Source organism: Hypanus sabinus, chromosome 27, assembly GCF_030144855.1.
Source record: "Hypanus sabinus isolate sHypSab1 chromosome 27, sHypSab1.hap1, whole genome shotgun sequence".
NCBI classification, from domain to species: domain Eukaryota; kingdom Metazoa; phylum Chordata; class Chondrichthyes; order Myliobatiformes; family Dasyatidae; genus Hypanus; species Hypanus sabinus.
Genome location: NC_082732.1, coordinates 27246706 through 27273331, shown reverse-complemented (window position 1 = coordinate 27273331; position 26626 = coordinate 27246706). Strand labels below are relative to the sequence as shown.

Genomic DNA, 26626 nt, shown 5'->3' with positions numbered 1-26626 from the left:
CAAGCCACCCAGATGAAGAACCAGTACAGGAACAAAATGTGTAATGACACAGAGGATTTAATATGGTTGGCTGTGTAAGTTATTTTCATTCGAAGAATCCGAATTTGATTTTTTGCAAGAACTGATTATTTTTGCAAAGACTTTGATAAGTTACTGAATGAGATTTACTGTATTTAAGAGTTGTGAGGTTGGAGAATTGTTGTGAAAGGAGTTAAACTGTGTACATATAATTTTTGAATTTGAATTTAAACTTGTAGGTACAATATACTGCCTGGAACTGAAACTGAAGTTAACCATAACACTTGAGAATAGGAATTATATTTGGTTTTCTAACTAACTAGGGATAAGTAAAAAGGAAAGTTTAGTCTGTAAACTTTTAAATAGAGAGTAACACTAGATCTAATTAGTTAGAGAAATTGGAGTAACCAAGGTTATTCTAATGAATATCACTGATTCTAACTAAACAGGAATTTGTTTTTTGTTGATATCTAAGATTTGATGCCTAACCTGAATGTTTGAATTTTGAATTGTTCTTGCTCTTGTAAATATTTTATACATATTGTTTTTTTCTTAGAAAAAAACCTTATTTCCAGAAGTGTGTGGTTTCTGTTCGCTGCCTCCTTCTGATACCTGGATTCTTCTGATGGCCTATTAGCACCTAGTGTAATTTGATTTTCTCTAAAGAGTGCAACAATTAGTCACATATGATAAGACTGGTGCTACACAGGTGTAAACATAAAGTTCAGTCTACAACCCCATTTCTAACTCCTATCTTCCTAAACTGAAAGGACAGGCAAGTGGGCAGAGGGGATGGGCTGTCTCAGTTGATAAAATCAAATTCTTAGATAGAAGTGACATTGGATCAGAAGATATAGAATCCTTATAGGTAAATATTATAAATTATGATGAATATTATAACTTACAATAAGAAATAACATTTTGTGATTATGAACCTGATTCTGATTTAAATGGGATTAATATGTAGACATGTGAGGTCATGAAATATGACAAAAAGAATCCAAAGGTCAACTACTAACCAAGTGGAGAAGAAACGCAGATGATGAAATACAAAGAGATCTGGGTGCTCCTGTGGGAAAAGTTATAAGGTAGATGCAAGTGTTTAAGAAGGCAAATGGTCTTTATTGCAAAAAGAGTGGAATTTAGAAATAAGTAAGAATAACGTTCACGATACTGGTGAGGCCGAATCTGGAAAACTACATTCTGGCTTAGCATGGTCCCCTTATTTAAAAAATGTTATGAGTGATGAAGGCAGGCCAAGGGAGATATATTTGCTAATTCCTGGGATGAGAGTATTATCCTCTATGAGTGTCTAAAGAAATTAGATCTATAATCTTTGGAGTTCAGATCAATGGAATCAATCTTATTGAAGCGTATCAGATCCAGAGGGGTCATGTCAGGGTGGATATCAAGAAGTTTCCATTAGTAGGAGAACCTCAAATTAGGGGAAATAGTTACAAGATAAGGGGGTCTTCATTCCCCCTAATTGAAGTCTTACTGCACAGGGATGTTCTTTTGAAGAACATGGGAGGTTAGTTAGGAAGATTCAGTCGCTGGGTATACATGGAGAGGAAGTAAATTGGATTAGACATTGGCTCAATGGAAGAAGCCAGAGAGTGGTAGTGGAGGATTGCTACTCTGAGTGGAGGCCTGTGACTAGTGGTGTGCCACAGGGATCAGTGCTGGGTCCATTGTTATTTGTCATCTATATCAATGATCTGGATGATAATGTGGCAAATTGGATCAGCAAATTTGCTAATGATACAAAGATTGGAGGTGTAGTGGATAGTGAGGAAGGTTTTCAGAGGGATTTGGACCAGTTGGAGGAATGGGCTGAAAGATGGCAGATGGAGTTTAATGTGGACAAGTGTGAGGTATCGCACTTCAGAAGGTCAAACCAAGGTAAAACATACAAGGTCAATGGTAGGACACTGAGGAGTGCAGTAGAACAGAGGGATCCGGGAGTACAGATACATAATTCCATAAAAGTGGCGTCACAAGTCGATAGGGTTGTAAAGAGAGCTTTTGGTACATTGGCCTTTATAAATCAAAGTATCGAGTATAAGAGTTGGAATGTTATGGTGAGGTTGTATAAGGCATTGGTTAGGCCAGATTTGGAGTATTGTGTGCAGTTTTGGTCTCCTAATTACAGGAAGGATATTAATAAGGTTGAAAGAGTGCAGAGAAGGTTTACAAGGATGTTGCCGGGACTTGAGAAACTGAATTACAGAGAAAGGTTTAATGTTAGGACTTTATTCCCTGGAGCATAGGAGAAGGAGGAGTGATTTGATAGAGGTGTATAAAATTATGATGGGTATAGATAGAGTGAATGCAAGCAGGCTTTTTCCACTGAGGCTAGGGGAGAAAAAAAAGAGGTCATGGGTTAAGGGTGAAGGAGGAAAAGTTTAAAGGGAACATTGGGGGGGGGGGGGGCTTCTTCACGCATAGAGTGGTGGGAGTGTGGAATGAGCTGCCAGATGAAGTGGTGAATGCGGGCTCACTTTTGACATTTAAGAAAAACGGACAGGTATATGGATGAGAGGGATTTGGAGGGATATAGCCCAGGTGCAGGTCAGTGGGACTAGGCAGAAAAATGGTTTGGCACAGCCAAGAAGGGCCAAAAGGCCTGTTTCTGTGCTGTAATGTTCTATGGTTCTAACATAATGAATCTGTGGAATTGTCCCCGCTGGGTTCTGGAGGCTAGTGGGCAGCTGCTTCCACCAGGCCATCAGACTGATTAATTCATGCTGATACAATTTATTTCTATATTATATTGACTGTCCTGTTGTACATATTTAGACAGAGACATAACTTAAAGACTTCTAGCCCTTGTGTACATGAAGGATGTAAGTAATAAAATCAATTCAATTCAGGTGCTTATCAATTTAATTTCTGTGTAGAACATTTAGAGTGTACCCTCCAAGAGCAAGCAACCTTGTCCTGAATTTGTAAGTTAGCTCTCAGCAGTGCTGATTTCTGCCCTTTGAATCAGGATATATATTTGTGATTCATTCCGTGGATTATAACCATTAAGATCACTATGTCAAAACAAGATTTGTTCAAAGCAATTAATTTAAATTCCATTCCTCCGTATCCCTATCCACTACCATTTTGAAAATCCATTGTAGGTAACAATCTCCAGATCATCATTACTTTCTATTTTTAAAAATGAAGCTGTCTAATCCATGTTGCACCTTTTACCCATTCATTTTAATCTATAACCCCTAGAATTAAATGATCTCTTAGTGAAAAAGAGCCTCTCAATTTACCCCATCTAAACCCATCATCATCTCCTCTCACCCTTCTTTGCTCCCAGGACCACAAGCTGAAATTCTTGAATCATATAATTAAATCTTTTCCATTTCCTCTTTTTTCAAAGTGTGAACAGAAATGTATATAGAAATTAAAATGCTGTAACTTAACCTCCATTTAATGATTCAACAAATCACCCTCAATATTATACTCCGTGCTTTTATTTATGAAAACCAAGATTCCATGCTTTATTAGCTGCTTTTTTAACAAAGCTTGATATGCTTGCCACCTCACTGATCATATTCATAAGAATGAAAAGCTACTCTTACCAATTCCATATTCACTCATATTCCACTTTAAAGGAAAATATGCTTATCACATGATTCACTCACCAGTACATTGTTAGAACAGTGATTCCAAGGAATGTCAGACTACACGCTACAATAGTTATCAGGAGATGAGTGGAATTGAAGATTTCTCTTTCTTTCTTTGGAGCTGTTAGAGTATAAGCACATAAGAATATAATAAACTTCAGAAAGAATAGGCCTTTTGGTATTTCAAACCTGCTCTGCTGTTCAGTAAAGGCATGTCTGATCCAATCTTGGCCTCAAATGTCAATATATCCCTTCACTTAGTTCTAAATATCCACGAGTCTCTGCTTTGAACGTATATTCAGTGACACCACACCTATGGCTAAATGCAGTAGAGAATTATACAGATTAGCAAATCTGAGGGAAGAAATTCTTTCTCATCTCACTCTGAAATTGGCAAGTTTAATGCAGTCTTTATAGAAGAAGCATCCCTCAGCATCCATTCTTATATGTTTCAGTAACATTCCTTAGTCAGAAGACATCTACTTGTGCTGTAAGATGTTTTCCTAAAAATGAAGCTGTGGGAAGAATACTCTTTTCTAGTGATGGCACATCTTTACAAATGTTATTAAGCAGATTGCTTTAGTTACAGGAATGTAAGAACAAGGAGCACGAGTAGGCCATCTGGTCTACCAAGCCTGCTTTGCCTTTCAATAAGATTTGGCCTTGGACTCAGCCCCACCTAACTGCTTTTTCCCCATAACCCTTAATTCCCCTGAAATGCAAACATCTAAAATCAAGATGTAACTGTATCTTAAATATATTTAATTAGGTAGCCTCTACTGCTTCCCTGGATAGAGATTTCCACAGATTCACAAATCTCTAGGAAAAGCAGTTTCTCCTCACCTGCATCCTAAATCTATTCCCCCATATCATGAGGTTATGTTCTCTAGTTCTATTCTCACATACCAGTAGAAGCAACTTTCCTGCCTCTGTCTTATTTATCCTTTTCATAATTTTATATGTTTCTATAAGATCCCCTCTCATTCTTTTGAATTCCAGTAAATATAGTCCCAGGTGACTCAATCTCTCCTCATAGGCCACCCCCTCATTTCCAGAATCATGATTCTGTAGATGCTGGAAATCCAGATTTTCTCTCTCTCTCTCTCTCTCTCTCTCACACACACACACACACACACACACACACACACACACACACACACACACACACACACACACACACACACACACACACACACACACACACACACACACACACACACACACACACACACCCCTGGAGGAACTCAGCAGGTCACCATCTCCAGAATCAATCTAGTGAACCTCCTTTCCATTACCCCCAACTGTCAGCAGAACTCCAAGTGTGGCCTCACCAGTACCCTATATAGTTGCAGCATAAGCACCGTGCTCTTAAATTCAATCTCTCTAGTAATGAAGGCCAACATTCCATTTGTCCTCCTGATGCCAGTTGTACCTGCAAACCAACCTTTTGCGATTCATTCACCTCTGCACACAGTATGCTGCAATTTTTCACCATTAAATAATAATCTGATCTTCTACTTCTCCCTCCAAAATGGACAGCCTCACATTTACTGACATTGTACCCCATTTGCAATCACTTCAGCACTCACTTAACCTATCTATATCTCTCTGCAGACTCTCCATATCCTCTGCACAGCTTGTTTTTACACTCAGTTCAGTGTCATCAACAAACAGATATACTATACTTGGTCCCCTCTTCCAAATCATTCATGTTTATCATGAACAGTTGCAGGTCCAAAACCAATCCCTGCAGCATTCTACCTACCACTGACTGCCAACCAGTGAAACCCCCATTTATCCCAACTCCTGGTCTTCTATTGGTAAACCTATCATCCATCCATGCATTACCTCCAAGTTCATACATCTTTATCTTATGGATAAGTCTTTTAGGTGGCACCTTATCAAATGTCTTTCAGAGATCTGAATATATAGCATCCACTTGTTTCTCTCTATCCATTGCATACATTATATCTGCAAATAACTCCAGTAAGTTTATTAAACAGGACCTGCCCTTTGTGTATCTATGCTGTTACCTTTTAAATCATTCTCTGGAGACCTTTCTTGCTTTGCTGATTTGGATTTGATATCCGGTAGACTTCCCTGAATTCTACCATTATAGCAATCAGTTGAAGATACTGCTCCCTCTCCGTTTGTTTCAAAGCCTTGAGGACAAGCCAGGCATTGAGTCCTGCCAAATCTATGCTGGTAAAAGTTCTTTGGGCATGGAATACAGATGGAAGTCCAGTTGAAGCTATAAGAACCTGGTCCACAAGTCACTGTGTGAAAAGCATAAGAAGGCAATCGACCCATTAAATATTATTTTTGCATCTGGACAAAGGGAAAAGGTATCGGTCTTTCAGCTCTTTCTGCCCTAAAGGTGTTCACGCTAATCACATATCTTTCCTCTATATCAGAAGTAGAAAAATTAGAGGACATAAGTTTAAGATAAGTTTTAGGTATAATTGTATCAATATTCATGGCTTTACTTGTCTTTCAGTCATCACCCTCACCCTTATCTTTATCACATTGCTGCTTTAGGGCATTTTGCTATGCATGTTGAATTAGTGAATGGTATATAAAAACATGTATTTTCATTTTGTATTCCTTATTGACCTACCTTATAAAAATTTACTAATCTCTGTTTTAAAGACTGCTGTTTGATGAACATTACCATTGGCAGTGTTATGAAGTAGCATTTACTTACCAATAACTCACTCACTCATCAATGCAGTTTGAGTTCTGCCAGGGTTATTCAGCTCCATATCCTATCACACCCTTGGTTCACACATAGTTAAAGAGCCGATTTCTAGAATTGAGTTGAGAGTGACTACGCTTACACTAAGGAAGAAACCCTCTGCAAGGCACAGGTAATGAACCTGATGGAATATTCTCAACTTGCCAGCAAATATCAGGAAGATTAACACCATCCAGAACAAATCAGCCTTAATGATTGGCACATCCAACAACCACCATAAACATCATTTCCTCCATCATCAGTGCATACATACAGTACAAAACACTGCAGTTACTCACCAGGCTGCTCTGCCAGCAGCTCCTAAACCTGTGAGGTCTACCACAAAAAAATAAAGGGCAGTAGAGACATGGGAACACCAATGCTTGTAGGATCTTCTCCAAGCCAAACTGAAGACAATGAACATTGAATGGAAAATACTCCACTGACTGGAATCATACCTCACATAAAGGGAAACAGTTATGGATGTCAGAGAACAGTTATTCCAGCCCCAGGACTTCACTGCAGGAACTCCTCAATGTAGTGTCCTGGGCCTAGTCGTCTTAACTGCTCTATCTTAACGATGACATTGGAATGATCAGTAATAATTGTATAATGTTGTATTCCTTTTCAGGTTGGAGGGGCAACACCTCATAATCCATCTAGAAAGCCTCCAACCTTTGGTATTTTTTCATTCTTCCTCTACCCTCTCCTATTCTGGCCTCTAGCCTCTTAACTTTTCTCCACACCTCCCTACTCCCTCCCCCAGTGCCCTTCCTCCTTCCCCTTCTTCCATGGTTCACTCTATTTTCCTGTCAGATTCCTTCTTATCCAGTCCTTTACCTTCTCCACCTATCACCTCCCAGCTTCTGACTTCATCCCCCCCTCCCCAATCCACCTAGCTTGTCCTCTTTCCCCTTGCCCCCACTTTATTATTTTGGCATCTTCCCACTTCCTTTCCAGTGCTGATGAAGGATTTCAGTCTGAAATATTGACTGTATATTCATTTCCATGGATGCTACCTGACATGCTGAGTTCTTCCAGAATTTTGTGTATGTTGCTCTGAATTTCCAGCATCTCTTCTTTTCCTTTTCCAACTCATAAGAAACTGCTGGAATGCAACAAAACCTTGACTTTATTCATCTGTGAACTGATAAATATTTGGCAATAATATCTGCAACAGAGAGATTTTAAGCAACAATTCTTGACATCCAGTAGCATTGCCTTCACTGAATCCCTAGTCATCATTGTACTGGGGCTCACCATTGACCAGAAACTAATCAGCCACATAAGAAGAGCAGGTCAAAAGCTGAGTATTGTGCAGAGAAAGATATACCCCCTTCCCTGTAATGCTTTTCTATTCTCTACAGGGCACAGATAAGGAGCATGATGGAATATTCTCCAACTACCTGGATAAGTACAATGCTAACAAATCTCAGGAACCTCAACATCATCCACAGATCAGCCTACTTGATTGGCACACCCAACAACCATCATAAACATTTATTCACTCTTTCACTAGTGCACATATACAAAACACATTGCAATTACTCACCCAGGCTACTCTGCCAACATCTCCAAAACCCGCGAGATCTAAAACAAAGAAAGACAAGGGCAACAGCAACAGGGGAATACCACCATCTGTAGAATTCTCTCCAAGCCATGCACCATTCCAATTTGAAAATACATTGCTTGTTCTTCGTTGTTGCTGGGTTTTAATCCTACAGCTCCCTGCCCAACAACATTGTAAGATTACCTTCAGATGAAGGAATACCGCAATTCAACAATGTATCTGAACATCACACTTTTATGGGCAGTTAGGGCTGGGCAATATATTATGGCCTTGCTGGTGATGCCCAGATTCCAAAAAATAATATTAAAGAAATTCTATTAGCAACAAGGGGAAGATACTTCTTCACTCCTTTCAACCTTTTGTAAAGAAAATGTGCTTCTTTAATAGGATTTTTGAACAGTCTGTCTTCAATTTTAAAATTATGTCCCTTTATTCTTGATTTCTTCATCAAAAACAGTAATTCATTTGCATATCATGTTTGAATAATATAAAATATATTTACCACAGCAATCCATGCAGGGTTTGTTCTTCCCAAATAACTTCCCCATTCCTGTCAAGCAGTGGTCCACCTTCATTGCCTTGAGACTTCCCTGCACATAGTACAGAGGAGGAACATTGTTGGAAGCCTCCATCACAGGCTTAGATTGGGTAATAAATGTATGTATTTCCTGGTAGGCCTGTAAAAACAAGGAGTTTATCAGTTACCTTTCCCCAAAGAGATGCATAAGAAACTTACATGACATTTTTAACATCTAATTCATAGCAACCTATACACTCTTTAGACTTAGTTCTCACACATTTCATGCCTACTTTGACATTTATTGCCCAACATCCAAACTTCATGCCCATGTATTTCATGTCCACTTAACATTCTTCATGCCTGTTTGTAAATCAAAAATGGATCTTATTTGTGTGTTTTCCTGTAACTTGAGTGACTTCCATTGGAGCCACAACCCAATTATGATGCCATTTTGTTTTTCACCATATTGAGCTAGATCTTCAGAAGCCATGCTGCGCAATACTGGTCGCTGAACTCCAAGTTTGCCAGATGCCAATAATAGAGGTGCTTCACTGAAATACTGAACAGCTCTCTACTCCAATACTAAGCTGCAGCCTTATATCATTCAAAGCCCTATGCCCCTCACTTTTGGCTGTACTGAAACGCTTCCATACTTTGGATGCTAGGAGAGCAGGAAGCCAGCAAGTGTAAAATGTCATTCAATTCAGAAGTGTTATGTGCTAAGAACAAGTTGTGATAAGAACAGTATGATCACCAATTGATATGACTGGCAATCTGTCTTCCCCATAAGTTCCATACAACAAATTAAACTCAGGACATATAGCAAGAAAACAAGAAGTCTAATTCCATCATCGCCAAAGTTTCACTCAGGTGCTGCCAGACTAGCCTGAGGTGAATAACTGCAGTGTGCCTTATATATGCATGCAGGTGATGGAGGGAATGGATGTTTCACATGGTTGTTGTTTCAGACCTATATTGCAAATGGTGACTCCCAATACTACAATAACAAGCTAAATTAAAACAACATTTACAATTAAATGTATGAGCCTGGGTTCATATTGAGTATGGGTCTGAACATGCAGTAATAACCTTGCATTTTGGTGGATTTTGCTGATTTACTTGAAGCAAGACTGGTAAACTGCCCTTGGAACATGCTGGAAGAATAACATTCCCTCAATATGTTAACACAGGCACAGCATTAGTAAGAGAGCATTTTTCCTTCTACACTCACAAATCTAACACTAACTAAGCAAGGGTACTGCAAATTAATTAAAGCCACAGTATCCTACCAAACACTACCAAGACAAGTAGATTAGCAGTGAAATATATAGTAAAGTTTACTTTTTCATATTCCTTCAAATAATCCCAGAGCAAGCAATACTTATACATTAAGTATTGTTTGGTAAAGGAATTAATCTACTCCCCATATAGTCCTTACCTCCCTTAATATCTTTTCATTGTGGCATTCTTGGCCAGTTTTGCATGGTATAATTACATCTTCACTTTGTGGCTGCACTGTGTTGGAAAAGAAAATCAGCTTTATGTAGAAAAGGAAGAAACTTAGACAAGACTGCACTGTGAGATTTAGTCACATATCCTGTTTTGCACTACTGAACAGTGAGGCTTAGTTCCACATCAGATATTGAATTTATTCACTTGCATTGACTGTCCTTGCCTTGCTTTTTTAAAAAAACTTATTATGAAGTAGTCCTTGTAATTTAGTCCACATCTATATACCTGTGATATTGAGCTGAATGTGATGTTCCAACGTGCCTTCTGATGTTTGCCATTGTATACAATTAAAGGTTGTATATAATATCACACAGGAAAGTTGCTCACACATAAAGCCCAACACTGTCTTCAGAGATTTAACAGAATTCTGCACATAAATCTTTTCACAGGTTGTAGTTTTAAATTGCACATTAACTTGGAGACTTCGAAATGGCATGTGGTAAGCTGAAGCAGAAGAAAACATATTTTACTATGTTTTACTTTACATATTATCTGGATTGAGTCTCATTTGTAAAACAGGAAATATCAGCATGGTTCCCTGCCCCTAACTCAAACTTGTATCCAGTTCTTGCTCAAAACCACGATGAACCCCAGAAAACTGATCAGTCTAAACCAAGTCAATGTAAGGAAAGGAAAATGTACTGCATAGAATTGAGATCAGGCCTTTAGGTAGTGACACAGGAGTCTGCATAATGACAGAGGTCATTGGGTGGCGTGGGAAATATGGGGTCAGATATAAATGGTGAGGATGTCATAGGTGAATGGTGGTAGTACATTCAGCCAGCAGAGAATGGGATTGGAGTGCAGGGTGTTGGGGGTTGGGTTTAACTTCATGGGTTGAGCAATAGCTTAGCCTTTGGAGGGTCAGAGTCAGAGAAATTTGGCTACATGATCAGTCATGGCCGGCAGAGAAAAATCAGAGACTTGAGGGAAGGGAAGAATGAAGTCAGCCATTGTTGGAATGAAGGAAGATGAGGTAGGGTATTGGGGAATGAAAGTTAAAGTTTCCTTTCCAGGAGATGCCCTCGTTCAAAGAATAGGGTTGTCCTTCCTCCACAATTGATACTGCCATCACCTGCATATACTCCATTTCCCAGACATCTGTGTTCATCCCATCTTCTTGCTGCCTTAACAGGGGTAGAGTTCTTCTCATCCTTATCCACCACCCCCTGAGCCTCAGCATCCAACCCCTCATTCTCCACAACTTCTGCCATCTTCAGTGGGATCCTATCACCAAACACATCTTTACCTCCTACCCCCCAACCACCACTCTTTACCTTACACAGGGACTGCTCCCTCCATGATTCCCTTATCCATTTGACCCTCCCCACTATTCGCCCTCCTGGCACATATCCCTCCAAACAACAAATATACTACACTTGTCCATATACCTCCTCCCTCACCCCCATTCAGGGCTCTAAATAATCCTTCCAGGTGACGCAACACTTCACCTGTGAATCTGTTGAGGTCTCTTACCTCTTCTCATCTGCCTATCACCTCCCACTGGTGTTCCTTCTCCTTCCTTTTCTACTATGGTCCACTCCTCTCCTATCAGATTCCTTCTTCTCCAGCCCTTTACCTTTCCCACTCGTCCTGCTTTACCCTTCACCCTCTAGGTGGTCCTCCTTCCCCACCCCCACCTTCTTTTCCTGTTCTGAAGAAGCATGTCAGACTGAAACGTCAATTGTTTATTCATTTGCATAGATGCCACCTGACCTGCTGAGTTCCTCAAGTATTTTGTGAATGTTGCTCTGGATTTCCAGCATCTGCAAAATGTCTTGTGTTTGGGAGTTAAGGTTATAGCTTGCATTGGAAAGTTGTCATTTCATGATCAGAGGTTGCACAATTAGAGGAAGGGGCTTGTTTAGGAGGAATTAGGGAGTTGGAGATTCCTGGTTTGGGGCCATTGTGTGATAAGTCAAATCTGTGATAGGGCACCAAAGGACAGAACTTAACTACAATATGTTACAGCAGCAGTCATGGCTATATTGATCTGAAGCCCATTCTCCCACCTCCTTCCCATAACCCTAAACCCTTTACCAATCAAGAATCAAGATAGGACTGCAAATCTTGCAAAGGCAAAGGAGATGGAATATGCTTTATGATCAACTCCTTGGGGTATACAAATATCTTGGTGCTGCCGCAGTCCTGCTCACCCAACCTGGAGCATCTCACGATCAAGTGCCAGCCATTATATCTGCCACGGAAATCTCAGCAAACATCTTGGTAGCAGTGTACATCCCACCTCAGGCCAGCGTCGAACAGGCTCTAGAAGGACTGAGCGAACAGGTATGAAACAGCATATCCTGATGCCTTTCCTATCAATTTGGGGGATTTTCACAAGGCCAGCTTGAAAAAGTCCCTATATTATTGCCAACAAATCATTTGTAGATCCAAAGGAACCAACAGACTGGACCACTGCTGCATTACCATCAAGGGTGCTTACTGTGCTATCCCACACCCATGCTTTAGATAAAGTCTGAACACCTGGCTGTAATTCTACTCCCTGCGTATAGGCAGAAACTGAGGACTGTACCACCAGTTGTGTGGATCAAAAAGGTGTGGAGAAGGGAAGCGCAGGAGGACTGCTTTGAATAGGTGGACTGGACTAGATTGAGGGATTCATCTTTGATTCTGAATGATTATGTCACAGTTGACACTGACTGTACATACCCGAATCAAGAGTCATGGATGAACCATGAACTTTATTATAGCCTTCTGAGGGCTGGATCTGTGACATTGAAGTCTAGCGACCCAGGACTATACAAGAAAACCAGGTATAATTTGCAGAGGACTATTTCAACAGCGTATCAACTCTGGCTGAGTTTGCAAACCATTGCTTTGTACAAAGTGAAGCCTGACATCATGAATAGCAGCAATGCTTCCCTCCCAGATGAACTCAACACTTTGAAAGGGAGAATAAAGCCTACAGCTATGAGGATCTGTGTAGCACCCAGTGGCCCTGTGATCTCTGTCTCGGGGGCTGATCAGACTGTCTTTCAAGGTGACATGCCCTGATGGAGTACCTGGTAGGACTCTGAAAACCTATGCCAATCAAATGGTAGGTGTGTTCAAAGACATTTTCAATTTCTTATTGCTACAGTCAGAAGTTCCCACCTGTTTCAAAAGGGCAACAATCATACCACTGCCCAAGAAGAACAGGGCGAGCTATCTTAACAACTGTTGTCCAGTAGCATTCACATCTACACAGAACAAGCAAAGCTTAAATGTTGTGTGGGTAGCAAATAATAATCATTTTAACAGTACAGAGGGATTTGAGTGGTGCTAGACCAGCAGATTTTCTAGTCGACTGCATGTTATTTCTATTAATAACTCGGCACAATCTTAAGTGACTTTTCAGATGTTACGAAGGATCAAAGAATCAGGAGATTAGCTCACATGGATGCATGATTCACAATGAAATAGTGTCAGTCATGCAAACACAACTCATCAACAACTACCCAAAAAAGTTTTTGAATGATGCAGGACATTTTGCTCTTGCATTTCACTACAGGAAAATGTATTTTCAACTACATAGCATAGAAGTTGGTGCTTTCCAAGTGATTTACACTCTAGTGAATTTTGATAAAGAGAAGCAAAAAATTATTCTTTGAATTTTTAGTTAACATCGTGAAAGTTGGCTCACCTACTAAACAAAAACGGAGTGTGAGCCTCTGTTCCTTCTGGTCATAGATGTACTTTGTGGTGCAGTAATAGAAACCAGTGGCCTTCGAAGTTTCCCAGTTTAGCAACATCAGACTCCCATCAAGCCGCACTCTGTACTGATCACCCTCTCCTCCTAGACAGATTAATTCAGGGGTCATCAGAGAGAATCAATGAATTCTACAAAATAGTAGAAAGTTATCTGACCCAATATAGGCTAGGGTTAAATTGCTGGATTGCTGCCAATGCGGCTCAAAGGACCAGAAGAGGTTATTCTGTGCTATTTCTCTAATTAAAATAAAGTACGCTAAGCCAGCCCTCTAAAAGGACTAACCAGTCAGTCCATTGCCCTACTCTTCAAAAATAGCCCTTCACTTATGATACAGATTTGCAGCAGGGACTCATCTTATACCAGGAGTAAAAGTTTTTCTGTACCAAGGTACAGTTTTACCAAAGTGGAGTGAAGCAGCCTCATGAAAGCACTATATGTTAATGCATTTGTGAAGAGGAACACATGACCATATAAGAAGACTGTTCAAGATAGTCTTAAGACAGAGAGATAGAAGATGATGTGCCTCATTGTGCATGTTTTCAAGTTTTTGAATCTTCGGTATGATGGGAGGAAGAAGAGAGAATGACCAGGATGAGAGGAGTCCTTGATCATGTTGTCTACTTTCCCAAAACAGTGGCGAGGAGAATGGGTTTCATGATGTGTTCACAACAATGCAATTTTTTGCGGTCCTGAACAGATACGTTACCTAGCCTTGATACATCCAGATAGGATGCTTTCTGTGGTGCATCTGTTAAAATTGGTCAGGGTTATTGGGAACATGTCAAATTTCCTCAGCCTTATGAGGAAGTACAAGCACTGGTGTATTTTCTTTGCCTATTTCCCTTCTCAGAAATCTGATAGTTAGGAGACACCGACTTAAGTTAGGATTCAAGAAGAGTTGAAAATAGTTTTCACCCAAAAAATAGTGACAGGTTAGAGCTCAAAGCTTGGTTAAGTTGTAAAGGCCACAACCTTCAACAGTTCAAAAAGGTACCTATATAATCAGGATTCCACAACTGAATTTTCAAATTAAATAAACTTGTTTTCTCTGAGCAGTGGAAATAACAAAAATTATAAATTGGACACTTTTTATAATAAAAGCAAATATTTGCTTCCCAATAAATGTAAATATTTGAATTAGGAACAGCATTACTGGTGAGGTAAATAGGATTTTTAAAAAATATTATTTTTGTTATCCGTTTACTCCCTTAAATTATCACCCCCATTATGTATTTGCTTTTTCAGTTAGTGAGAGTGACGGCAGATACAGTAATTCGGCAGAAATTAATGGAAGAAGCTTGCTAAAATGGCAAGGAAACAACTTATTTTCTTACTCCACCCACTTTATCCTAAAGGGAATGGTGTGAAGTCACAGGAATTTAAGAAAACGGAGAAGTAGGAGGGCAATAAATTAACAAAATAATTAGAAAGTTTTTCTTAATGAAAATTAGAGAGAAGAATCAGTTTTGTTGCTGACTACTGCTCATATTGACTCCATTCAACAACATATTTCATTCCTTGACTCTCCATTAGTTGCAGTCTCAGTTTTGATTAACATACCTGTGACATGTGCCTGGGATATCCCCTCTCTCCACCAGAAAGTCACAGGATTGCTGATGGTTTTCTGACTCAACTCTGGGGTCAGACAGTAAATAGCAACAGGAGATCCTTTCAATGGGATGAAAACTTCAACTGAAAGGCAAGTTGAGACACCTGAATGTATATCGCAATACATTTCAATAATTCCACAATTTCCCAATGTTTATCTTTCTTGAAGGCAAACTGAGGAGGGGATCCAAGGGCACTTTCCAATAATTTGAAATGAATGGGAGGAAGCACATCCACTACCTGATTTAATTGAGTGAGAAACATTCATTGTTTTGAAAATGCTTAGCTGTTATGTATTTTCTCTACTATTTTTTGAATAGCTGGGACCATTGCCTTTGAATTTAGGGCCAGATTTCAGGAATGATTAATTGATCGATCAGGGAGGGATCCTTTACCTTGTGCCTTCTTCCTGCCCTAACTGCAATCAATAGTCAAAAAAGCCTTGCAACCTAACGCAACCCAATAATCTAACCTCTACGCTCCTGTCGCTTTCGTATATTATATTAGTGACAATAATTCTTTAGCTTCAGGATTTGGACATTCGGTTAGAGTAGAGTAAGGGTTACACCATTAGCACTGAGGTTCGGTGTATTAGAAACCGAAGGAAGTCATTCAGCCCTTTTTAGTTGTTTTGTTTTAGGTTGATAAGGATAGTTTTGGGATTAGAGAGGTGAGTTAGGGGTCAGGTTAGGGTTTAGAGACATGGATATTGGGGAATTAGAGGTCAGAGCAGAGTCAAGGCCTCCATTCTGCATTTGATGGCCAGCGATATGGACAAGTGATAAAGGATGCTGTGATCAGATGTCAGGCTGGCAGACCAGGTCAGTGAGTCATCAGCAAGTTCTGGGATTGAAGTTCTACATGGAAGAAGCTGCAAGTGATGGTGACATGACACAAGAGCAGAATTAGGCTATTCAGTCTATCAAGTCAGCAAGACTGGATTTTGTGGCTTATTGGTTGGGGTCCCAGTCATCGGAGAGCCTAGCATTTGAGGCCTGGCGATCAGGGTGCTCATTGGTCATCATTAATGAGTCGGGGTCAATATCAAAAATCAAAGCCTGAAGGTCACTCGGATGTCTCGAAGTCAAGGCCCAGTAGCCAGAGAAGTTGAAGCCCAATTTTGGCGAATCTGCAAGTCCACTGGAGGCTGGAGATGGCCCGTCCTGCTGTTAGGAGATGTGTGCGTGTGCGTGTGTGTGCGCATGTCCGTGTGCGTGTGTGTATTTCAGAGGTAGGAATGAATGGGGCTTGTTTTGCTGTTGTTGCTTTGTTGCCTTCTGTGTTTAGCTGTCTGTGGAATTTGTTGTCACTGGCAGCTGTGAAGGCCGATTCTTTATGTATATTTAAGGCAGAGGTTGATAGAGTTTTTTAATCACTGATTTTTATTGCAACACCAACAAATTACATTCAATACAACCGGTTGTCAATTACATTTTGACTGTTTAACCCAGCCACCCCCCAACCTTCATCACCATCCCCCCCACCCCTCATCTTCTTCCTGATCCCCACCCCATCTCCATCCCTCCCCCCTCCACCTTTCTCTCTCCCCCCCCCCATCCCTCTCCCCTCCAGCAACCAACTGAATAGCAGAGCATACACAGATGGAGCATTCCTATTTTAGCAGAAGATCTTTTAAGTTAGATATCAAATTTGTTCACATTAAGATTGTGTTTGGTCATTCCAGGTAAGAAATGTCCAAAAAGCTCTGAAGCCAGTGAGTACTTGAAATATCATGGGGAGGTTTCCAACGCAGGACTACAATCTTCTTAGCTGCAGTCAAGCCCACCAGCCACACTTTACGTGTTTTTTCCATAAGGGAAATGTGGGAATCGTTGTTTAGAAGATGTACAGTGGTAATTGTACCCCCGTTAGTTCTGTAAGAGTACTGATAATCTTCCCCCACAAACCAAAAACCCCTGGACATTCCCATACAACATGTATAAAAGAGCTAATGGTTCCGTGGGGGCAAAATGAGCAATATAGGTCAGGAACCAGTCCCATTTGATGTCTAATTCTTGGTGTTAGATATGCTCTATGACAAAATTTCAAGTGTATATACCAAGGATTTGGGTTTTTCGAAGCATCGGCAGCATTATCCCAAATCGCATCCCAGTCTTAAGTCTTGTCCCAATTCAGATATGTCCCTATAGGTTGATAGATTTGTGATTGGTCAGTGCATGAAGTGATACAGGAAGAAGGCAGGAGATTGGGGCTAAGAGGAAAAATGAAACAACCATGATGAAATGACGGAGCAGACTTGATGCACCAAATGGCCTAATTCTGTTCCTATGTTCTGTGGTCTTATTATCCATTATGTGTTCTGCCGAGCATTATGGGTATGCTATGCTGGCACTGAAAAGCGTGGCGACACTTACAGACTGACCCCAGCACATAGTTAGGTTGTGATGATTGTTAATTCAAACAGTGCATTTCACTATTTATTTCAATGCACATGCGATAAATGAATCTGAATATAAATCTTTGGGCCTTGAATGAAATGTCTTTTTTATCCCTTTCCATAATCCATAATTCCTCAAAATATTTCCTCTCCCACTCAAGTTATGTTTTGAATGTTATAATTCCTATATGCATGGTTTCCAATCAGTTCAATAACAATCATAACCCGGCCTGAAATGTCAACCATTTATCCCTCTGCATAGATGCTGCCTGACCTGCTGAGTCCCTCCATCATTTTGTATGCATTGTTCTGGATTTCCAGCATCTGCAGAATCTTTCATGTTGATAACAAGCACATAAGTTTTTCCTCATGTTGTCTAACAATTACCTTAAATTGTTCTCTGATTAGTCAACCTTCTAATAGAATAAAATCAGAATCTCCATGATTTTGGATATCTCTGGTCTCAAACTTCTACAGAAAACAAATTAAATAGTCCTTCTACCTCAATGTCACTCAAATCTTTCATATGTGTATTTTTTCTAGCAGCTCTTCTCTCCACCCATTCGAAAGCTGCTACATGAAATTGCGTAGTCGGTATTTTATAAATGTTCAATATAACTTTACCTGCAGACATTGTCCATATGTCTTAACAGATGTTGATTTCCATAAATTTGTTCAATTAAATACTATTAGAAAAACACTAGCTTCAGTTGTGTTCATTTTTTAAAATAGTGCTGAATTTAACATATATTTGGAAATCTATGTACATAACATCAACCACACTCCTGCCCTGTTACACCACTGAAGTTCTCAATTGATAATTTATTTACACTTGTTTTCTACTCATATTATTTTGTCATTATTTTCCACTAAGAGTTCCTTAACACTGAGATGAGATTGACTGGTCTATCCTTACATTTGCTGCACCTTCTTTGAAAAGAGATTTGCAGTTCCCCTGTCTACAGGTCTCACTCATAAAGGATTCAAAGGATGTAACCAGACCTGTAATCGCCACCTTCACTTCACCTTGCCACTTGCCATCTATGTGTTGGGCTCAGGGAAGATTCCCTGAGACATTGACCTTCAGGAACTTGAAGCTGTTCACCATTTCCATCGTTGATCCTTAAAGGGGCCTGGTGTGTGTCGTTCAGAAAACTTACCCACACATTTTTATGTGCATTCAAATAGATCTGCATTTACAGTATATATGTTCAAAATTCAACTTATTTTGCCTTGCATTTACCTCTGCTTCATCCCTTCTGTTTCTGAACTGCTCAGATGAATTGTTGACAATCCAAATCATTAATTTGGTTTCTTCCTTGATAAATTCTTACTCCTTGTTCTCATGTTGTTTTGTTCCCCCAAAAGCTCTTTATATAACGTAATCTCTTACGAATCAAGCTTTAACAGTTAAGTTAAACTCCCACAATCTTGGTTAATATTTCTTCAATTTCAAGGATAGATCTCTGCCAAGGAAGAATCTGTTTATCTTGCAATTGTGTTTTCTTACCACAAAACTGATTACATTTCTTCAGGATTATTTTAGAATTATCATTTAGCAGTCATGTTGAAGTATTAAGATTGTATTTAAAACCACTATTGACCCAGCAATATTAAATGCACTGAAAAAACCCCCATAACTTCCTGCATTATAAATTTTGAGCATAAAGCTAATAGAGGAACTAAGTAGGTCAGGCAGCATCCATGGAGGCAAAGAACGAGTCAACGTTTCAGTCAAAACACTGCATCTGGACTGAAAGTGCAGTGGACATAGAATATATAAGTTATAACAAGCTGAAAAAGAAAGGTGCGACACTGTCTGGCAGGTGATAGGTAGAATCAGGCAAGGAGAAAGATGGGAGCTGGATGTGAGGATGGGTGATGGAATTAGGAGACAGAGGCTTGTGGATCTTAGGTAGAGAGAACTAATGACAGACATTAAGAAAAAATTCAACTCCCCTTCCCATTTTCACATTGACCTGTCTGTCCTCGACCTTCTCCATTGCCAAGATGAAGCCAACCACAAATTAGAAGAATAGTACCTCATGTTCTCCCTGAGAAATCTGTAATCCAATGATATGAACATTGAATTTTCTAACTTTGTTTAATTCATACTCCCTGTGGTATCTTTCTCATGTTTCACCACACACCTCTGTCACCCAGTTCCATTCCTCTTCCCCACCAATTTCCATCTGCCTATCAACCAACACTGCACCTTCTGATTCTCCTGTCCGTTTCTTCAACTAGTTTCATCTGCTCCTCATCATTTTGTTATCTGGTTCCACTTGTCACCTTCCTTATATGTCAGATTCCAGCATCTGCAGTGTATTGTTTCTAGTTCACTTTCCACCCCGTCTCCACCTCCAGCACAAGCCCTCATCTACCCCTTTGTCATATTTTATTTCTCTTCCTTAATCTGTCTCTTCCCTTTGCTCATCAATCACTAACTCTTGACTTGACCCCTCCCCTCCCTTCACCTGGCTGCGTGTGCCCAGCATCTCATCTGGTTCCACTTGTTGCCTGCCATCCTCTGCCTCACCACTCCCTCTCAGCTCTTTACACTGGCTCTCTTCTGTAAACACTTGACCTAAAACTTCAACAATTCCTTTGCCTCCAAAGATTCTGCCTGAACCTGCTGAGTTCCCCCAGAAGCTTGATTTTTGCTCCAGATTCCATTATCTACAGCATTTTTGTGTCATCTTATAAACCTTGAATATCCGCATAGGTTGTAATGACACCCACATCAAGGTGATGCGGCTTACCTGTCTCTCCCTCTCTTCCAAAAACTTGATGAATACGGTCTGTGATTTCAGAAGTTCTCGCTAGTGAATTTGTGTAACGTAGGAATTGTTCACTCAGAGTTTTGACTGGCTTGTGATCATCTGTTTGGTCATTTTTGTTGAGCCGACAAGGTAAACCAGCAGAACACAGAGAGTTTCCTTTAAGATGGAGAAGGAAAGAAAAAAGGATAAAATATAAAGGATAAAACACTCAGAAAATATATGTGAAACAAAAAGGGCAAGTGAAGGATAGAAAGGAAAGCAAGATGAAAGCTTAATTATTATCAAATTGAGACACTCTTTTAAAAATTAGTGCTAATTTAAAGCTACCTTTGTTTATATTCACTAATTAATCTGTTTATTATCCAACACCTTGAGAACAAGGTGGCTGAACTTGAGGAGGAAGTAGCTGACCGGTGTTGTAGAGAATTGGCAGATGTGTTCCAGATATCCTTTTGGGAGGTAGTGTGCACCCCAAGAGAGCCACAGGTTGAGACTCCAGAGCAGAAAGAAAGAGACAGGTGAGTTACTGTGGGAAGGAACCGCAGAGTAAGAGGTGCACACTGTCCGGGGGCATCAACTCCAGAGTTGGAAGTGTCCAACCATTTTGAACACCTAACGATGCTCAACAATGATCATGAAACCCCTGAGGTGGTAGGCAGGATGGAGCAGCCTCACAGGACCCTCTCTAATCCTAAACCTAAACCCCGTGAAAAGAAAGTAGTGATAGTAAGGGACTCAGTTATTGGGGGGGGGTTGCGAATCAGGTGTGTACTAACAAGCAGTCTCGTACGGTGTGTTGCCTACCAGGAGCACAAGTAGGAGATCTCCCTGGATAAGCAGATAAGCTCCAGACCAGAGCTGGGGTGGATCCAGTAGTCATTGTCCACATCAGAACAAATGACATAGCTAAGAGCAAGCTGTCAGTTCTGCAAGACAAATTTGAAGAGTTAGGTGGAAAGCTTCGGGGCAGAACTGACAAGGTGGTCTTCTCAGAAGTCCTGCCTGTGCCACGCGTCAGTCCAGATAAGACGGAGGAGATTAGAAGATTTAATGTGTGGCTAAAGTCAATGTGTAAGTTGGAGGGGCAGAGGTTTATGGGACATTGGGATGACTTTTGGGGCAGATGGAACCTGTACCGCCAGGACGGGTTGCATCTGGACTGGAGGGGCACTAATACACTGCATAAGTGTATGCTTCGGTTAGTTGAGGACCGTTTAAACTAGGGAATAGTGATGGGAGGCGGTGGGGGAGGCTGGGAACTTAGAACAGGCCAGGCTCAACTGTTTAAACATCTTAGTGGAAAATAACATATTCGGACATAAACCAACTATAGCCTTCAAAAATACAAAAATGGGTCAGAATTGTATGAAAAATGTCAGTAATAGACTGTATAAATGCAAGTACTAAAAGTAAAATAAATGACCTGGAATTATATGCAAGTACATACAAGTACTGTATGATATAATAGCAACAACTGAAAACAGGCAGACCTCAAAGGATGGTGTTGAATATAGAATTAAAAAATATACTTTTTTTAAAAAATTACTTAAGAAAAGCTTAGCGAAGATATGTCGGTGAGAATTGAAAGCTGTAAGGATAAGGGAATAATATTGGATGTATGTAATAGACCTTTAATGTAGATACTGATTTTAATACACAACTCTAACAGAACATTAAAAAAGCAAGTTCTGAGGGTGATATTATAGTTATGGGTGACTTTAATTTCCCAAATATTAAGTGAGAGAACCCAATGACTAATGGATTACAGGAAATTGAATTCATTGAGTTATTGAGTAATTGTTTTTTGACCCCATATGTTAATGCACCAACAAGAGGGGAGGCCTGTCCAAATTTGATATTCTCCAACAATCACTATGGAATTTTGAGTTCAGAAGTTGTTGAGCCTTTAGGAACAAGTGATTGTAACATCGTTGATCTTGAAGTTTTTTGGGAGAGTATATCAATAAAAACCAAAGCCATTAAATTGAATTTCAGAAAGGCAAAGTTTGTGCAGAATCGACAAAGACTTAAGAAGGTAAACTAGAAGGTACCACTTAATGTCGAGTTAGTTGAGGAACAATGGCATCGACTTAAAGAGATAATACATACAGTGCAGGAAAAGTTCATACCCAAGGTCGGGAAAAGCAATAAAAACAATAGATCAACTACATGGCTGAATAAAGATATACATTAAAAATTATCGAAGAAGACACAGTTATATAAGGAATACAGAAAAATAGTAATGATGTTGACCGTAGGGCATATGAAAATATGAGAGCTTTAGTCAAGAGGGAAATTCAGATTGCCAAAAGGCAGGTTGGGAAGGATATTGCTGATAATGCTAAGATTGACCCTAAGAAATGTTTTCAATAATTTAAAAGTAAAAGAAAATTTAAGGAGGAAGTTAAATGTATTAGGAATAATAGTGGGGTGTTAAATTATATACAGAAGGACTTGGGTGGATACTCTTAACTTATTTCACTAAAATTATTTACCTGCAAAGACATTAACAATACGCCAGTAAGTGTAGAGAAAAAAAGGTGTTTTAAGTGACTTAGAAATCTTAGAAAGCGAGGTCCTGCTTCAGCTGAAAGTTAATAAATCTTCAGGGCCAGACAACATATATCTAAAGGTACTTCAAGAGATTGGTGATAATATATACCATACAAACACCTAACATGTATTTTTCAAAAGTCATTAAAGTCTGGTGAAATCCCTAAGGACTGGTAATGGGCTAACCTTGTCCCAATATATAAGAAGGGTAACTACACTGACCCTGACAACTGTCGACCAATAAGCTTAATGTGTATCTCAGGTAAGATGATGGAAGCAATAATAAAGAATGAGATGGGAAAGTAGATGATAAGAACAGACATGTTAGCAGAAAGCCAGCATGGATCCAGAAAGTGAAATCATGTTTTACTAATATGCTGGAGTTCTATGAAGAGGCTACTAAGATTTATGATAACAATAAAGCGGTTGACATCTACTTGGACTTTCAGAAGGCTTTCAACAAGGTACCTCACGAGAGGTTAAAAATCAAATTACTGGACATAAGGATTTCAGGATAAGGTGTGCAAATGGGTGCAGAATTGGCCCAAAAACAGAAAACAACAAGTTATGGTGAGAGGATAATTTTCACCATCAAAGATGGGTTCCGCCAGGATTGGTTTTGGAGCTGCTGCTGTTTCTAATTAAATTTAATGATTTGGATAAGCACATAACAAATAAACTAGTAACATTTGCTGATGACACAAAGTTAGAGGATGGGCTGATAACATTCAGGGGACGGAAATAAATACAGTTGGATCAAAACAAAATGCAGATGTGGGCAGATAAATGACAGATGAAATTTAATGTAAAGTAGTATATGCAGGAAGTAGAAATATTGTATATAAATATACAGTGGAGGGTCTTGAATTAGAATGTGCACTGTATGAGAAGGATTTGGGCATCCTGGTAAACTCATCACTATCAACATCAAAACAATGCATTATATGTCTTGATATATAATTAGGAAAGTGATTAGGAAAGATAATTAATGTTGGGTTATATAATGCACTCAGTGGAGTTCAAGTCTAGAGACATTCTTCTTAAGGTGTATAATGCACTTGTGGGGCCACACCTTGAATACTGTGTACAGTTTTGGTCACCATATTCTGTAAGGGATGTGAAGGCACTGGAGAGAGTCTAGAGAAGGGTGAGTAAACTCATTCCAAGACTGTAGGCTACATAGAATGGAAGGAGACGTGATAGAACTGTTCAAAATCATTAAGAGTATAAGTAAGGTGAATGCCAGCCGCTACTTCAAAATTAATCCATCATCAATGACACAGGGCCATAGGTGGAGACTGGTTAAGAGGAGATTTCAGACTGACATCAGGAAGCATTTCTTTACACAGCCAGTTGTGGACACATGGAACAAAATACCTAGATGTGTAGTTGAGAGTATTACCTTCGAGACTTCCAAATCTAAACTTGGTAGTTATTTAACACACTATGGGAATAGGATTTTGGCAAGCTTTGTTGGGCTGACCGGCCTGTTCTTATCAAAAACTTTCTAATCTTCTAATGTTCTGTTTAATCTGTAAAATTAATTTAACAGTTTAACTAACCTCTTACCCGCCTTAGGGATATCAGAAGACTTACAGTAATAATGACAAAACAACCACACATCTCTACAGTTGAAGGATGTCAATCCTGTTAATGGGATTAATTGAGGACAGTTTGAATTGAGTGACTGAGAGCAGGAGAAAGAACATTAAGCTCTGATGTATTCCAATCCCATTGTTGGATTTGCAGACCTCACAAAGAAACTTAATATTTATACTTTTAAGATTCCACTTTTAAAAGCATCTATTGCTAAAAATGTGACTAAGCCAACAAAGGTGAATGTTAATCAGAAACTTACATAAGGACAAAAGAATTTTTTAGTAAGTGCTTTGAATGACATTTCTTGAAGCCTAGTTAAAAGTTATATTTTAATTAGTTGTTAACAAACCAGCTTGTTTGTACGTGTTAAAAGTTATATTTGTTTATATGCTGAGAAGCTACTGTTGAAGTAATTGTGTTGTATACACCACTGATTAGCATTATTCATGGAAATGTTTGGTTTTTTGTTTGTTACTTAGTAGATATAGTTTTGCAAAAATAATTAATCACCTGTTGGTCTTAATCACTTTGGACCAATTCAAGATTGCCTCTAAGTCTACTGTATCTACTCTGAATTCTTCTCGGATGCCAAGAGATTGTTCACAGGTTCCAGTTAAAGTGGACTTCAGAGCTGTCCATAAGTTATGGTTACTATAAATCAGGGGTACCAACCCTTTTTTTATGCCATTACCCCCCTACCATTAACTGAGGGATCTGGGGACCCCTGGTTGGGAACCCCTGCTCTAGATACATTCTGGCGGGGAGTTAGCAGATTGTAATGTGACGTGCCATCTGATCTCTTTTCATGGGGTCCTTGAGAAATTGGACATTGATCTTGCAACGATGCATCTATTATTGCTGTTACTTTGGGTCCAGATTGATGGAAATAATTGGGTGGATTATCTGGTGTTCATTCCAGCACTGATTGGCACCAGCCTTGGTACCATCGACGCTGAGATATTTTTCTGGTCGCTCAATTAGACAAAGTATTGTGATGCATACTCCCGTTCTAATGATAAAACAGGATTTTCAGCATAATAAGACTCTGCTCCAACATTTTGTCAAAAGGACGGCCACAATGGAGTTCTCATTCCTCACTATATCCTTGCCAATCATGCCTTTCCAAAGGGCTGCATCTCTTTCCAACCTGGTATTGTCACCCCATTGTCTCCCTCTGAGATGGGGGACCAAGATGCTTTCACGTGTGGCGCAGAAGTTCCACTTTGCTTTGTCAGAGGTTTCCAGGATTGGGTCATGTGCACTTGATATTGAATTTTGGTTCTGTGAAAAAGTGATCTGAAGGATCATGACTTTTGATAATTCCATGGGGAGTCACTGTGATTTTGGACTAACTCATTCTTGATTGCTAAGATCAGTGTGTAAGGACAATCTTCTTTCTTCAATTTGCTCTTCTAAATGAAGGTACAGGCTTGTTCTTTAAAGTGACAGCCTCATAAAGTGTTTGAGTACCCATGCTAGGATTGTGGATCAGCATTCGGGTTTGTCATCATTGGGATTGTCCTTGAAGGCCCTAACTTTGCAAGTTCCAAACATCACACAGTCGAGTAGAGGGTACCTGTGTGTGTTGCATGTGTGTACTTTATATCATGGAACACACCAGCACCATACAAGCTTCTCAGAACTGGGACTCAACCCAGTGACAAGGGAGACAAAGATGTCTAGAGACCAGACTCTGTTGCATGGGTGGTATCTCACACATGGAACTACTATCTAGCAGGTACCCTCTTGGAACTCCTATCCACTATGTGCCTCTTGACATCTCACCTACCCTCTTCCCACTCATCTTTTTACCACCTCTCCGGACTAAGCTCCGGTCTCTGGCTCTCATTACAATCAGTATACCAAACTCCAGCTGCATACTTGACCCAAGTTCCCAACGCTCGACTCCAGCACAGCTGGACGACATTGTTGACCGGAAAGCCACTTATCAGGCCTATGTTCCTGACGCCCCCACAGGAGATCCAGCAAC

General features: G+C 39.8%; 1 protein-coding gene across 1 annotated transcript in view; it reads right to left on the bottom strand.

Annotated features, from left to right (window-relative positions):
- The window catches only part of LOC132381904 (zona pellucida-binding protein 1-like), a 38182-nt gene extending 11619 nt beyond the window's left edge, over positions 1-26563 (bottom strand). The window contains exons 1-7 of the mRNA XM_059951617.1: positions 26422-26563; positions 15256-15387; positions 13627-13779; positions 10206-10424; positions 9907-9983; positions 8451-8625; positions 3663-3765 (exon numbers count right to left, since the gene is read on the bottom strand). Coding sequence (XP_059807600.1) covers positions 3663-3765; positions 8451-8625; positions 9907-9983; positions 10206-10424; positions 13627-13779; positions 15256-15387; positions 26422-26563 — 1001 coding nt within the window. The remainder of the gene's footprint in view (positions 1-3662; positions 3766-8450; positions 8626-9906; positions 9984-10205; positions 10425-13626; positions 13780-15255; positions 15388-26421) is intronic.
- Positions 26564-26626: the final 63 nt, after the last annotated feature.